Raw genomic sequence first — 16,467 nt, 5'->3', positions numbered from 1 at the left:
CAGAGTTGTTTTCAAAGGACAACTTGGGTTTTCTTCTGTGTTAGATATATAGAACAAGAGCGGTCCCCCCAGGACAGAGATCATTCTGATCACGGCCGGTCAGACTATGAGCGACCCAGAAGAGGATACGCTTATGATGATAGCATGGAGTCTCGGTAAGTGTTGGGATCTTAGCGCGGGGAGGCGACAGTCTTACGTAGTGTTTGTACTTGACTGGCTTTCTCCTGGACTGGGCCTAACACATCCTGGGCTGATCTTGTACTGAAGTGGCCGAGACTGACACTGATCATTTGACCCTCCAACCTCTGCCTTCTGAGCTCTGGGACCGCAGCATGCACTGTCACGCCCAATGCTTGTGGTGGTGTGGATTTAAACCTGGGCTTTGTGCGTGTTAGAATGACTCTGCTGGGTAACTTACATCCCCAGCCCAATTGTCTTTGTATAATGAAAACAGTAAAGCAGGCAGCCGGCGCTGACTGCGTGCTCAGGATCCAGGCTACTAAGAAGGGCTTCTTCGTTCATGTGAAGTAGCTCTTAAGACAGCAGATAAGTACACCAGATACTGCCTGCTTATGACTGAGGAACTCAGTCTAGAAATGCCTCGTAATCTCTGGTTTTAGACCTGACGACCAGGGTGTTGACCCATGTACTGTAGCATGTGCTCTGCCTTGCACTGTGGTCTTACTGAGGAGCTACACTGAAGGACAGGCGTGTGTTGGCAGATAGAGCCATCTTTCTGTAGTGTGGCAGAGGAATACTGAGAGTGGATTCCTAGTTTGTAGGAGCCCCTCCCCCACATAAATTACTTTGGAGTCGTGGAAAACTTGGCTTCTCCAGTCAACAATTTTCTGGTTGGTAGTCGATGCTACGTCCTGATCCTAATCAAAGCCCAGAGGCTTTGTGTCCCTGCCTGTGCTACTTCAGTATAACTCCGTATGTTTGGCCCTCAGTTGTACTGTGAAGCAAGTAGACTAGGTTTTACTTCCAGCGTAAAGTTCTGTGAGTCCTGGAGAGATGGCTCAGCAGTTAAGAGCACTGGTTACTCTTAACACACATACTTAAGCGTTCCCGCATACATAAAATAAATAAATCTTTTTAAGTGCATAGTTGAAGAATATTTCATGAATGTTTCTGTTTGGTTGCATCTGCACAGTGAGAATGAGCCGGGCTGCTGTGGGGGGGTGACTGCCTCAGCTGTGCCCCAGCTTCTCCAGCACTGGGCAGCGCTGGCCGTCTCTGCTACACCCGCTCCCAGGAGCGTGCGCCATGCAGAGTGGCTAGAGTTCGCACCATCCCTCCTGCTGACGAGCTGGGGTTTATGTCTGAAATAGTTTCAAGACAGTGTATGTTTTAAAAGTTAAGTGAACAAACCCTTCTCTGAGGAAAAAGCAACATATTTTCTAAGTTCCTTATGTTTTTAGAAAAAAATTAAAAGGCGAGTTTTAAAAGGTGTTAAAGAAAAGATAAACACATAGAGTAAAGGAAAGAGTAACTGTAACTCGAAAATGGTTCTTTCCACGTCACCCTAAGAACCCAGGGCCCCTGAAACTTCTGATAAAAACAGCAATTCTTTCAAGTGACAACTTCAACTCTTAGTTTTTTAATACATTTACATTTAAATGTAACATTATAAAAATAAACTCTTACTCTGTACAATTTACCAGATATACCACAAACCACCTGGTCTTAACTTCCATTCCACACTTTTGCCTACGCAGAAACCGTTTTCCATTGTCTCTAGTGTAAACGTTTTAATGGATATTGGTTGGCTTTTGAATTCATTTTGGTTCAGCTATTGCTGCCAGGCTAGATTCTTCACTATTTTTGATGGCGTCATTTGGTCTTGATGTCCCCCCTCAGTTTAGCAGCATGTGGTCCTCTTGGGTGAGGAGTGTCATTCTACCTCATTGGCCTGCATCCACGCTAAAGCCTATTTAAAACCTTACCCTGGAGTCAGGTATCTTCTCTGAGGTTTGCTGAACTTTTTGTCTCTTACAGTCTCACTCTTTCTCTGTGCACCTCATTATAAGAATGACTATATGCTTTCTCCCCCACCTTCCCACCCCATTTTATAGAAGCAGGGACCGAGAAAAACGCAGAGAAAGAGATAGAGATGCAGATCATCGGAAACGGTCCCGGAAATCCCCATCTCCTGAAAGAAGGAGCCCAGACCGAGGAGTGACCCAGAGTTCTGCTCAGGAAGAACCTTCGTTGAAGAAGAAGAAGGATGAGGTGGATCCGCTGCTCACCCGCACCGGGGGAGCATATATTCCTCCTGCAAAGCTCAGGATGATGCAGGAGCAGATAACAGATAAGAACAGGTAAGAGCAAAGATAGCCTCACTGAACAGGAATAGAGCGATGTAATTAGCTTTGGGTGTTAGGAGTGTACTTACTTTACCATAATAGAGACCACACTTATAGGCCTCTTGTCTCTCTCACTGCAGAAACTGTATACTGCTTGTTGTGATATTAGTTTATACCTTTTCGTATGTTTCTCTCATTCTGTGTGTGTGTGTGTGTGCATGTGTGCCCTTGTGAGCGTGTTCCTATGTGTTTGTGTCTCCACACTTACTTGTAGTTGTGTTTGGAAGCCAGAGTAGAGCTTTGGGGCACTGTCCATTTTTCTTTGAGACCAGGTCTCACTGGTCGGAAACAGGCCAAGTGGGTCAGGCTGGCGGGCCAGCAGGCCGCAGGGACGCACCTTTCTCATCTGTTACATGGACGTGGAGATTGAGGTTGGGTCCTGGTGTTTTTGTGTGTGTCAGAGCTGGTGGTGTTTGAAATGTGACACGGGAGAGTGTAAGATGCCCTCCATCAGCGCCAGCTTCATCGCCTAGGCACATGTTCACAACAGCAGCGTGGAAGAGTCGGTGCCCAGAATTTTCCCAGTGCAGTGCAGAGCGTTTTCTTCGGTCGGGAAAGAAGAGTGTTGATATGAGTTGTTGCATCTTCGGCACAGTAGGCAGGGGAGAGGCAGCAACATGTGCAAATTCACACGTAGTGGAGGCCTGTCCGTGAAGAAGGTACAGGTGGAGATGCAGGAGGAGCTGTGTGTTTCTTCGTGGACTCACAGCTCCTGAGTTGGGAAAGGCCGTTGTATGTCTTCAGTGCTCTGGGTGGTTGTGATTATGCAGGAGCAGTATGGCCAGGTTAGTCACTAAGTCAAAGACCTGTGTCTCTAGAGACAGGGACTTACCAAAGTACGTGGAGTGGGACATAGGGCCCTGTGCCATAGGTGGAGGCAAAGGATTTGATTAATGAAGAAGTTTGAAGCAACAGTCAAGTACCAATCACAAGTCTGTCAGTCTGTCTGATCCTCGCTGTTGACTGCAGTTGACCTGACAGCCGGCAGCACTGACCGCAGGGCTGCTTTCTGCAGGGCGGTGACACTGCAGCTTTCTGTAGCTCCCTGTGAAACCAGGCAGTGGGCTCAGGAATCTGGGCTGGGAAAATGCATTTTTAAATTAATCCCTAACTAGATTGTAGCTTTTCTTTCTACTGGAAGTGTAACTGTACTAGACAGCCCCAATGGTATGTTTCGGATGCTGTGTAACACTGTGTACATGGCCATGTCATTTAGAATCTAGAGTGACACTTGGCTTCCTACCACTTCTTGTTCCTTTCTGTCTGAAGGTCTCACAGCACTCGTACCAAGCCTGCTCTGTTTTTGAGCTTTGACGGCTCGGCATCTGGTGTAACCGTTTGTATCACATGCATTTCAGGAAGCCTACTAATTTCACCAGACTTCGAAAGAAGCATGTAGAGGAAAAGACTCTGGTTTCCCACAGAGACATAATTACAAAAATCATAGATTTTAAAGAGCTTTAGAAGACCTTGGGCGTTATCAAGTTAAGTGTGAAAACCTCCAAGTGAGGCTAAACTGCCCAACCTTCAGCTGAAGCAGCACAGCCCTAGCTTCCCACTGTGCAGCTCAAGAGGCCGCACTACCTGAAGGTCCCGCAACTGCAGACAGCGGCTCAGTTCCCAGCTCCCTCCTGACTTGCCCTTCTTTGGTAATTCCTAGCTTAGCATACCAGAGGATGAGCTGGGAGGCTCTGAAGAAATCCATCAATGGTCTCATCAACAAGGTCAACATCTCCAATATCAGTATTATCATTCAAGAGCTCCTCCAAGAAAACATTGTCAGAGGGAGGTAAGTAGCCATTATCTTGTATATTTCATAGTAACTTTTATTTCTTATTTTCTATTTATTTATTTTTTGATTCAGTTAAGTTTTATTTTCCCAAATGTACAGCTGAGTGAACCTGTCATGCATCTTCACCAGCAGCTGGGGCATCTCCACCCTTTGTGTTCCTGGTGTAAATGACTTGGGCTCTGTGCTTTGGAACCAGGTTGATAAGTCCTTTACTAAGTAGCTCCTGAAGGGCTGCCCTGGCCAAGGAACCTGGAATCTTCAGTCTCTCGGAGACCACGGTTGGAGTAATAAGCTTGTAGCTGGGAACTCCTTACCGAGTTGGTCATATGTAGCTTTGTCGAGCAGGACGAGATTGTTCAGCTTGTCCCGAACTTTGCCTTTGAACCACTTTTTTGGTCTTGCCACCAGATTTATTTACTGGGTCTTTGTCTTTTTCTAGCATCTTTCTTCTTCCATCTTTGGGTGGCATGGTGATGCTCAGAGAGTAGTATGGACCACAGCATCTCACTAAGATGTCCTCTTAGTAACTTTTTTGAAAGAAACATTGTCTCTGTGAACAATAAGTGTTGATTTGTTATGCTACTTCATTAAAAAGGTATTTGTGAATGTTTATATGAAATGCAGTTCTTTTTAAATGGAGGCTGTTAGATAAATTAAACCATATTGTTCAAGGTTAATAAGCCAGTGCTTTTTGAGATTTGCTATCATGCCATAGTTTTGTAGACATTTTACTAAATTCAATAATTTAAATCCATGAGGCATAATAATTAAAAAATGCTATTTTGCTTTAATTTTTTTAGTTGACATAAAGTCTTTAAATTTTTATAGCAGCTTATTTTTTATTAATTATTAAATGTGACACTTTGATATGTACATTCTGCGTTGTCACAAGTGTCAGGTTTTCTTCTTTAGTGCTGGATGGCATTCTATTGTGTGAGTGGCACTCTGCTTGGCTCAGCATCCCTCCTGTCTGCACTGCTGTGCGTTCCCATTCACAGCCCATGTGCGCTCCCTCTTCCCTGCTCCTCAGAAGCACTCACTTTTGGTTATTTTTATAGCCATTATGCAGGTATGAGATCATCATGTGGCTTTACTCTGTATTCCTGTGACAGGTGACGCTGTGTGGCAGCTTGTCTGCATTGTCTTGAAATGTCCGTGTAGTTGTTTTGTCGATTTCCAAAACTGGACTGTATGTTTTATTACTTCTGGCAGATATTTTGGATATTAGCTCCGTACCAGACGAATGGCTTGCAGACCCTTTCTTCCATCCTGTATTTGTCTCTTGTCTTCATAGCTGGTGTCTAGCACTGTCTGGGAGCTCTGCAGTTTCTGCTTATTAATCAGCCTAGGTTGTTTTGTGTGTGTTACCTAAGATTAAAGTATGCGTTTATTCTGCATGTTGGTGTCTGGCTTTCCTACCACTTTGGAACACACTGCCTTTACGTCAAAATACAATTAAATAAAAGTGTATAGATTTATCTCTAGGTGTTTTGTTCTATTGTCTGGTTTTTCTTAAGTTTTTGTGGCAGTACCATGCTGTTTTGATTATTGTAGCTTTGTGTAGGTTTTAAATCAAGTAAAAGGCGCCTCCTGCTTTTTCTTTTTCTTTCTCCTGAAGGTTTTTTTGGCTATTTGTATTTTTTATATTCTATATTAATTTTAAGGGCTTTTTTTCTTCTGAAAAAAATGCTACTAGGGTGTTGATGGGTATTACATTGAATCTGGGAAGTATGACAAGCAACCCAGCCTGCTTCTGATCCTGGAGGCAGGTTCGCTGCTGAGACAGTGTTACCTTTAGGTTTGTACTTTGTCCTTTATTCCAACTCCCATTCTGATTAAAGCAGAGCTAGAAGGGGAGAAGCTGGGAAAGAGGAACAAGAAATTTGAAGGAAAATGAGGAGAATCATCATTTCTTATTTTAATTCAAGCAGTTGGTGTTTTTCTTGTTTTAAAGAATAAGGAAATGGAAATAAATATATCACATATCTCTTAGTTTTAAATCTGAGTGCTGTCTTGTGTGATTTCACGTTGCCTTGATTGTAATAATTGAAAAATAGGACTAAGCTCAGGGAAGCGTGTTGTTGGGGAATAGAGGTTGGCCAAGAGCCCCACTGTCCAGGGAGTTAGCAGAGCTCTGTTCCCTTCACAGGAAAACAGGCAGGCAGGCGTTGACAAATGGGCTGGCTTGCTTCCGGCTCAATCTAGGTCCTTCTCCCTGCAGCTCAGGAGTTGTCTCCGTGTTGTTTGGAATAAGGTAGCTTGCTGTACATCTCTCGCTCTTACACATGCACATAAAGAGCAACGTCACAGTGCCTCACCCACTGTGTTGTCTGTGGCTTCATCGTAGGTGTCCCGAGTCCTTACCTTGTTCCTCTAACCTACACCAGCAGAAGGAAACAGCTCAGCGCTGTGCCCAGCACATGAACATAAGTGATAGGTCCGTGGCAGAAACTTTGTGTTGTGTAAATTTTGTGCTTGTCAAGCAACTTTGTTTTTACACCACTATTTTTTGATTTTGGTTTACTTAAATTTTTTTTCATACAGTGTATTTTGATCATGTTTTTCCTTGCCCTGATCCTTTAAGTCTGATTAGATGAAATATGAAACAGTAACTTTATTTAGAGAGAAATTTTTGGAAAAAAAAATTACCCTCGTTTTATTTTACAAAAAACCCCACAATTTTATTTTTATAATAGCATATTTTAAAATTGATCACCAAGATGAACTCTTTTCCTAGGAAACAGTAAAGATTAAGTTCTGAATGGGCTTTTACTACTCATGATTAGGAAATAGTTTTCTTGATTTTGCGTGTTTTTCTGAATGGCTTGTTTGACTGTTGACGTGCTATCTTTTGAACAGAGGCTTGCTGTCCAGGTCTGTCCTGCAAGCGCAGAGCGCCTCTCCCATCTTCACTCATGTTTATGCAGCTTTGGTGGCAATCATCAACTCGAAATTCCCACAGATTGGAGAATTGATCCTCAAGAGACTAATTCTTAATTTTCGCAAAGGATATCGAAGGAATGACAAGGTGCGTATGAGTGGCTTGTAAGTAGACTGTCACTGTCCCATGAGGTCGTTCCAATAAGCCAGTGCCCACGACAGTAAGTGTGCTGGCCTGGCGTGTACTGCTCATTCGGCTACACGTCCTGCCGCGAAGCTTACGACGGCACACTTCCAGCTTTCCCAGCTGCTTCCTGTCGCTGCTCCTGGGTGAAACAGCCCCATGCAGTCCACTAGGTCTCAGTGATGCAGGGAAACTGGTGATAGCTGATGGGCTAACTGTCTTTACTTTGTTTTCCAGCAACTTTGCCTGACTGCTTCAAAATTTGTGGCACATCTTATTAACCAAAATGTGGTAAGTAGTCATCCTTAAAGCCTGATCAAACTCAGTAGCATAAGGCCACGGTCTTGACACTGTCTCCTCTGGTCACTGCTTGATCACCTTGGTGAGATGGTGCTTTAATGCATAGAGAGATCTGTATTAGGTATTGTGTTAGCTGCTGCAGCTCAGCACGGTGTGTGCTCACTGAGACACTTAGAGGACCCGAGTCCTTTCCCAGCACCTACATGGACGCTCACAGCTCTGATTCTAGTCCCAAGGGATCAATGCCCTCATACAGATTTACACACAGGCAAAATACCAGTGCTCAGCGTGTGAACACAGGGCTCCCTTACTCATCATCTCTTCAGAAAAACGGGTTTTGTTTGTTTAGGTCTCCCTCCCTCCCTCCCCCTCCAGGGTGGCTGTAAGCTGACTGTGACATCAAGGATGACCTTGAAATTCTGATCCTCCTGCCTCTGCATTCCAAGTGTTTGGATTGCAGCCATGCCCCACTATGCCCAGTGTATGCAGTATTGAGGATCAATCTCAGGGCTTCCTCAGCCCCTGTTAATCTGTTCTAAAGTTACCTATGCATTCCCTAAATACAGCACACAGGGAACCTTAATGATTCCATTTTAATTTTAGAGATGAAAAATTGAAGTAGATACATTTTTATATAATTTTGTTAGGTTTTGCTTAGCCTTGATTATGTGTGTGTACATGCAACAAAACTATATTAAACTTAATTGAAATGTTAATCACTTAAAAAATTTGACATAAAGAAAATTCATCTAAGTGTTGTAGTCATTTTTATTTAGGCCCACCATATGAAACAGGTTAAATAATTGGCATTTTTAAAACCCATGTAGCTTTATTTTGTCATTGTCTTCTTCCTACCAAGTGTTCTCGACCATCCTAATCTTTGCCTACAGATAAATATTTGTGAAGTACAGTAGGTTGAGTGATTTTCATCTATTTTGAGTGCATATAATTAATGTCATTTTGTTTGAGTTTTTTTATACTCATCCACTATTCTGTGGAGTACATTGCCTTCTGCTCAACCTTGAAAATAAACCTGTCTGTTCACAGTCAGAGACTCTCCCATATGTATTCTCTCCATAATGCCCATGTATGTGGAAGGATTTTAATGCAATTAATCTTGTTTTTTATAACACTAACATTTAGTTCTTTCCCGTGTCTGCTCTTGGAAATCTTCTACATTTTAATCTAATTGTCATGTGATTATAAATAATTGGTTACTTAAGAAGCAGGGAAACAGAGAACCCTTTCTACAACAGCAGATATATATTTCTGGTTTTAGAATTTTACTAGTTTACTAGAGATTTTGTGTCATTACCACTAAACAGTTAAAATAAGTAAATAAAAAGGAAATGTTTACAATTCAGCATCAATAATCTTTAAAATATTTTATGGTATGGTTTTTCTATAACTTTCAGACTATTTGCTGTTCAGTAGAATTATATAGTAGATTGAATTGCAGAGCAGATATAAAAGGTTGCCAGCGTGTAAAGGGTGTGAAATAAAGAACTGGAGCTGGAGAGAAGACTCAGTGGCTCAGCACTGGCTCTTTCAGAGGCCCCAAGTTCTATTCCCAGCACACATAGCCATCTGTGACGTCAGTCCCAAGGGATCCAACTTCCTCTTCTTATACAACATAAATTAAAATGAGTCTACTTGTAGACATAAACCAAATACTTCTTTCTGTTCCATATAGTGAATTAAAGAAATTATAATATATCTATATCTAAAATATTAATTAAAATATTTTAATATTTACATGATGAAATCTGTAGAAAACTTAATATGTGCATTATGATCATTGGGGAACACTAGTTTGTGTTTAGAAGCTTGTCAGTAGGAGGTTAATAATGTAAAACCATTTTGTCTCTTATGTCTGCATTCTGTTAAGGCACATGAGGTTCTGTGCCTGGAGATGCTCACTTTGCTGCTAGAGAGACCAACAGATGACAGTGTTGAAGTAGCGATCGGCTTTCTCAAGGAGTGTGGTCTTAAATTAACCCAGGTGTCACCAAGGGGAATCAATGGCAAGTGTATATTCTTGGTTTGTATATTCTTTCCCACACCCCATAAGGTTTCTCTGTGTAGAATAGACTGGCCTAGAACTCGGAGATCTGCCTGCTTCTGCCCCCTGAATGTTGGAATTAAAGGCGTGTGCCATCGGGCCTGGCTGTATATTCTTACCAATCCTTATTCTAGTGTTCGAGTGATTTCTTCTTCTTCTTTTTTTTTTTTTTCTTTATTGTCCTTTCCTTTAAACCTCAGCAATCTTTGAGCGCCTGCGAAACATTCTGCATGAGTCTGAGATCGACAAGAGAGTGCAGTACATGATTGAAGTGATGTTTGCTGTACGGAAGGACGGGTTCAAGGACCACCCTGTCATCCTGGAAGGCCTTGATTTAGTGGAAGAGGACGATCAGTTTACACACATGCTCCCCTTGGAGGATGACTACAATCCGGAAGACGTTCTGAGTAAGCCGAGGGTTCGGGAAACAGTAGTGGGACACCCGCATGTCAACGAAGGAAATAAACTCCTGACTGCCTGTTCATTTTTTAAGATGTTTTCAAGATGGATCCTAATTTCATGGAGAATGAAGAGAAGTACAAGGCTATTAAAAAAGGTATGTAAGATTTGACAAATAGCTTGGATCAGTGGACATAATGTAGATCCATTACACTGAAGGAAATATTAAAAGCCACCGACTGTCCTCAGAAGCTCAGCCCCCGTGAAGCCTGCTCGTCGCTTCCTCGTGCATTAACTCTTTGGAGTGTTTGATCTTGCAAGAAATTTCTTCTGAGTGCTGTAGTTCTTTGCCCCTTTGCTTTCCTTTTAGCTTCCCATGTTTTAAGAAGTACTCGTAGATTACTAGCTTTTTATTAGGCTTTTGTTCTGTACCTGCAGTCAGTGCTACAAGCTGGTACACAGCTGAGTGCTGTCCTCTGTGGAAATGCCACACTTCCTTGCCTGATGACTTGGTTATTATTAGGATGTCAGTAGTGTGCTCTAAGTTGTAACTTGGGACAAACTTTTGGTGTGTTTTGTCTTTGCCAATTCTAGCTAGGTGGTTTGGAACAACTTGTGTTTGATAGACAAGTTGGGTTAGTAGAGGAAGAATAAATGCTTTGTGTTGCCACAGGAAGGTGTTCAGACAGCGGTCTTGTCCAGGTATGCTCGTGATGGCTTTGCTCACCCTGGGTTATGGTTTTACTTACTCTTACTTCTCTGGAAGCGGCTGCACAGAGTCCTTGAGCCCCGTCCTTCCATTCTCTGCTCTGGTTATGGACAGAGGCTGCAGGCAGCCTGTCTGCAGTGCACTGGCATTCTCACGTCACAGACAGGATTCTCCTCTTTGATTCACACTCTTAAAAGCTTTCTGTTGCCATGGAACGGGTTCCTTTCTGCTTAGTCTTTCATTTCTTAAGCCCCTTCTTTCTTTGTTTTTTGGACTTCTCTCCCTATAGCATCCCTAAATGATGCACACGTGCGCGCGTGCGCACACACACACACACACCATATCTGTTATGAATCTCATTAGGATCTAGGCAGTTGGCCAGTACATGGATTATGATTTTTTATTATAGCAGTTCTCAAGTTCTGTGGTTTCAAGATTTCTTAATACTCTTTAAAATTAGACTCCATAGAGCTTCTGTGTGTGTCTGAATATTTACATATTAACTCATTTAAAAATAATAAAATATATATTAAAATAACCAACGTTTTAATGAAAATAATACCTAAGCAGAGGAAGTTAATGGGAAGTGACATTTTATGTACTGTGCAGTGACTGTCCTGTGTTGTGTCTGCTCCAGCTCAGTCTGCTTTCATTTAGGGGCTGTAGTTAGGAAGCAAGTGTTGTGCTAACCTTTGCAGGTTCATGTGCTACTTCTCCTTGACACAATGACAGCATTTAACTGCTAGTGCTCTCTTGAAAGTTGATTTCATTTGAAGTCTTAAATGGTGTCAGTGAATTTTCATACTAAATTAAATGTTAAAATCTTTGGAATATGTGTCACTTCCAATAGATCAATAAGGCATGACTCATTTTGCAACATGTAAGTTATTTGGAACATCCTTGCTTCATTATGGTGATGGTGATGATGTTGGTGATGTGTGTGTATGGGACAGAGAAGAAGATGATAATGATGGGGTGTGTGTGTATGTGGGAGGGGGAAGAGATGATGGTGGTGATAGTAATGATGACTGTGTGTGTGTGTGTGTGTGTGTGTGTGTGTGTGTGTGTGTACAAGCACGCCCATGTATGCACATGCTAACATGAACATTCTCAAAACCCAGTTAATGTGTTAGGACTCTATTAAAACTCACATTTGTTAATGTTGCCACGTGTCTCCTCAGAAGAGTTTGTCTGTGTTGGGAAGCTATTGAAGGATAAATATATACTTTGTAGAAATTAGATTTACTCTTACAAGCTTCAGTTGTATCATGGTGGCAAATAGTGTTTGTTGCTGTTTTTAAATTGAGAGTGTTATTTTGTTGCATTTGAAAATGTTTGCAGAATACCTAACAACATGTATGGACCGCATTGGCCTTTTTTTTTTCCAAATAAAAGTAAAAAGGTTGCTTTATCTTTTACTTCATCTTAAACTCACCAGTTACCCCAGCTTGGTCCTTTAGGAACCACTACACTGTTCATTTCTCTGTAACATAAGTGCTACATTGTTGTTCAAGTATGAGCTGTAAGAAAATTTCTATTTTACATCTTCATCTAGGGCATTTATAATTTAAATGGATTTTTTTCCTTACTGCAAGTGTGGCAGGAAGCAGCATTGATTCCCAGTCCATTTTGGAGTCTTGATTTTTGCTTAGGTTGCAGTAATTTAACCCCATTGCTCTTGTCTGTTATTGTAAATAGCAATTCAGTGAGAAGGCAGTAATACCTTAGAATTATTAGGGAAGTAGTGTTGACCTCATAGGCCGTCCAACAGGTTTCGGGTCCCCCCAAGGCATCAGACTCTTCTGAAGTCCTGTTTTACTCATCTGATGAAATCCAGTTGCCAGTGCCTGTGGAATTTTGGGAAGCTGATTTTAAAGGAGAGAGAAAAGAGGATGCTGTAAGCTATCAGACTGTTCGTCTGACCTTCATCTTTAGTCAAATGTTCCCTGGAACTGGCATAAAAAATGACCACAGCAGGAAGTGAGCACAGCTCTGGTAATTAGACCTCTGAGTGACCCAGGTGTACTTGTGTATTAGGTTCTTCAGCATTTGGGCAAACAGCAGGAGTGCCTGCCTTCCTACTTTTGAATACTAAATAGTTTCTTTTCAAAGTCTGTGCTCTGTTGCATAATCAGTTAGACACTGGGGTTTGCAAGAAATGCTCTTAAGATTTGTTCGATAAGGGCTGAACAGTATAGCTCTGCAGTCTTCATAAACGCTTGTTTCTGCAGCACGCTATTCTCCGTTACATATGCTCCTGATTTACACCGCTCTGTAAACAGAAAGGAATTGGAAGTTCCAAAAAGTGACTACGCTAATGAGACAGTGCAGCGTTGGTGAGCCAGCAGCACTGGGCAGGACACAGCTGTGGTCGTCATTTTCACTGTTGACCTTTCGTGGGCCTTCATTTACCTCTAAATAAGTGTTTTATTTAAGAAGTAATGAAATGATGATTTTACCGACTTTAAGATGTTTAAGCTTGTTTTAGTTTTGCTCATGAAAAAACTTTTTGATTGTAATATGCAATTAACCAATTATGTTTAAATTTAAATTTTCATTCTACTTATTTATAGTGAATACAGAATGATACTGATTCCCCTCCGGTACCATTCCGTGTTCACCCTGAACTACATACCTGTGATGTTAGCTTTCGTCATAGATTGCCCTCTTTCTGAAGATAGCATTTGAACTTTGAAATGCTGCTGTAAGCTCCAGTTATTTTCCCTGGTGCCCTCACCCACTCAGAAACATCATGTGCCTTTTCTTTCTTCTTCTTTTCTTTCCAAAGAATGGCCCAACTTCTTAACACCAGATCATTCTAATTGTTCTTGCCGTAGCCTGGGGCTTGTGTGATTATGTTTGTTGGCAGGTAAACAGTTAAAATTAAATTGAGAGAAATGAGATTAACCTATCAGAATGTGGCACATGTATCTAGCTCATTTTTTTTCTTCTTAAATTTACTTTGATTTGTAGAAATCCTTGATGAAGGAGACAGTGATTCAAACACAGACCAAGAAGCTGGAAGTAGTGAAGATGACGAGGAGGAAGACGAGGAAGAAGAAGGAGAAGAAGAGGAAGGAGGTAAAGTATGGCTTTGTAAACACTAGGATAAAGTGAATTTTGAGGTAATACGCTAGAACGGCTTTCTCCATTCACTGAGAGGATTGTGAAGGACGCCCTGGTGTTCAGTGGGAGAAAACAAGAGATACTTCTCAGCACCTTCTCGGACCGAAGCCTGTCCCCGACAGCAGGATGCCAATCCCTAAAGTATTAAACAAGGACATTCAGTTTTTCCTAACAACATAATTTTAATTTGGTATTTTAGACCTTCAATTCTAAAGGCCCATTCATGTTAAGGGTGTGTGATTTATGTGACCTTGGCAAGTGCGTGACAGATGTGAATGACTAGATATTTGCTGTTCATTTTGGCAAAACAGTAGGAAGGCCACAACTCCATTCGTACAGACGTAGGCTTGTGCTCCTCTTGGGCTCTGATGACATCACTTCACAGGAAAACAAGCTCAACCTTGACTTTGGTTGAGTATCAGTACTGTAACAGCACGCATAAGCCAGGCATTAGTTACGTGAATTATACATCTGAAGTATTAGAAGTGTCTCTTTTTTAGGGTAGTGTTTGTCTTACAGTTAAATTGTTCTGTCACATTTTATGAAAAAACAGATTGAATTTCTCCACTGTCCTCTTTATAAGTCACCCATATCTCTGTATGCTACATTTCCCTTAGGATTTCTCTTTCTATATGGGAGTACTATTTAGAATACTACTAATTATGTTTAAGAGAAGTTTCCTTATATCAATGAACAGATTTTGAAACATACACATGTTGGACAGAGCCAACATACTAAAACCCATTGTTCTAGAAAACTGAATTTTAGTCCATCCAGGTCATCTACCTAATCAAAATGCTTATGACTCTGGAAATAGTATTCTGTGAAGCATCAGCATCAGATAACACCTTCTATGGCATCTAAATGAGTTTGTAATATAGAGACAAACAATTTTTTTGGTGTTGTGTACGGCAGAAGACCTACAGTGACTCCATTAATCTTACAGATACTGACTCACAAACACTGTTGTAATTGTTGAATTTGATCATAGAATAAACTTGTATTTTTATAATTGTTATGTTTAATTTACTTCAGGAAAAAAAGTAACTATTCATGACAAAACAGAAATCAACCTCGTCTCGTTCCGCCGTACAATATATCTCGCCATTCAGTCAAGGTAAGATTCTATCGCTCAGGGGATCTTTTATTTTGGGTACGAGACGGGTAAGCAGGATCAGTGAGACAGTTTAGAGTCTGGTGACAGAAAATTAGACATTTCAACATTCCCACGGTGCTTGCTTCCCTGTGTCCTGTACCCGAGCTCAGAGGTCCCATCATATCTGTTCTGTCCTTAGAAAGTAATGTGTCTTTACTTACGTAAAAGTCCTAACTGTGCTACCTGAATAGATGCTGTTTTCTTTTCCCAGTCACTTGCTGTAGTGAAACCTTAAACATAACCAGCTCTATTAGAAGCGATCGCAGTGTTTGTTATGAACGTTTAACACTTGATTTACCGGGCACATGTTACATTTCACACCTGAGGATGGCTATTTTCTTGGGTTTGGCTGTTGGTAGGTTCTGTGTGTTTCCACTGAACATGCTGTTGTAGTAAAAATGAATCTGAACAGCAGAATGCTGATTAGAAAGATGCTTTGTTTAACTTGACCTATATCTTTGTCTTTTTCTGAAGAAAGCACTAGTTTTTCTGTACAAACCAGAATGTGTAGTTTGACATCCACCATTAGTCATCAGAAGCAGGTCATTCTGATGCTGCTGTCTAGCACTGCCCCGGAGGAGTTTCAGGGCATTCTGAGTAACTGCTAGAAGAAACCCTTGGTCAAGTTGCCTTACCCTTGCTGATCTCTGATTCACAAAATTACCAAAAACAGAAGCACCAAGACACAGATGGTAGCCACTTACACAGCAGCCTGTCCGTGTCTTGTGCCTTCAGACCTTATGTGACTGTGTTAAAGTCTACCAGTCCGTGCAGTTATCTGTGGCAGTGGTGGCTATACTTAACCCACACAAATTACAAGAAAAGTACAAGTCACCAGTAGATGCACTTTGAAGGATGTAGAAATGAGAGTCTTGGGTAATAAAATATCATAAAAATGCTCATTATCAAATCTAGACAGTGAAATGCTGCCATTGCTTACCAAAAGCAGAAGTAGATTTAACTTTTTTTTTTTTAAGCAGTAGAATGGAGCATTGGATTTTACTAGATTCACAAAAACATTGTTGTGGATAAACTCTTTACAGAAAGCCTTTTGAAACATGAGCCAAGGGCTTTAGTTTACTGGAAAACAGTAAAGGGGACAAATGGCTGATCACTAACTAACGTACAAATGTTAAGAATGTAGGAAATGGTCTGATACTTGTCAGCTGGAGAAGGTGAGCAGTCCACACAGAGCGGGGACGTGACTCTACATGTCAACACTGCTCGCCTGCCCTGACGTGTGTGTGTGTGTGTGTGTGTGTGTGTGTGTCTTGTCTGTGCGTGCACACGTGTGTTTTCTGGTTTCTGAAGTCTTTATAGCATTCAGGCTGGATGAAGTGACTGAGTCAGAAGGTGTGAGGGCATTTCATGTATTCACGTGGGGGAGTCTGGGATTTTACAGAACTGAGGATTGAGCCTAGTTATGCCCAGTCTCCCATTGAGCAAGCTGTGTGAGCAAGCTGTGTTCTAGAGCCTCACTTTAAGAAATCTTG

General features: G+C 41.5%; 1 protein-coding gene across 1 annotated transcript in view; it reads left to right on the top strand.

Moving 5' to 3' along the window:
• Positions 1–16,467, top strand: part of CWC22 (CWC22 spliceosome associated protein homolog) — a 48,162-nt gene that overhangs the window by 14,635 nt on the left and 17,060 nt on the right. Inside the window, exons 4-13 of the mRNA XM_080927141.1 lie at positions 45–155; positions 2,076–2,321; positions 4,027–4,155; positions 7,018–7,186; positions 7,460–7,513; positions 9,411–9,546; positions 9,785–9,991; positions 10,078–10,140; positions 13,666–13,773; positions 14,854–14,935. Coding sequence (XP_080783267.1) covers positions 45–155; positions 2,076–2,321; positions 4,027–4,155; positions 7,018–7,186; positions 7,460–7,513; positions 9,411–9,546; positions 9,785–9,991; positions 10,078–10,140; positions 13,666–13,773; positions 14,854–14,935 — 1,305 coding nt within the window. The remainder of the gene's footprint in view (positions 1–44; positions 156–2,075; positions 2,322–4,026; positions 4,156–7,017; positions 7,187–7,459; positions 7,514–9,410; positions 9,547–9,784; positions 9,992–10,077; positions 10,141–13,665; positions 13,774–14,853; positions 14,936–16,467) is intronic.

Source organism: Micromys minutus (genome assembly GCF_963924665.1).
Source record: "Micromys minutus genome assembly, chromosome: 13".
NCBI lineage: Eukaryota > Metazoa > Chordata > Mammalia > Rodentia > Muridae > Micromys > Micromys minutus.
The sequence above is the reverse complement of the archived record's forward strand: the minus strand, read 5'-3'. Positions and strand labels throughout refer to the sequence as shown.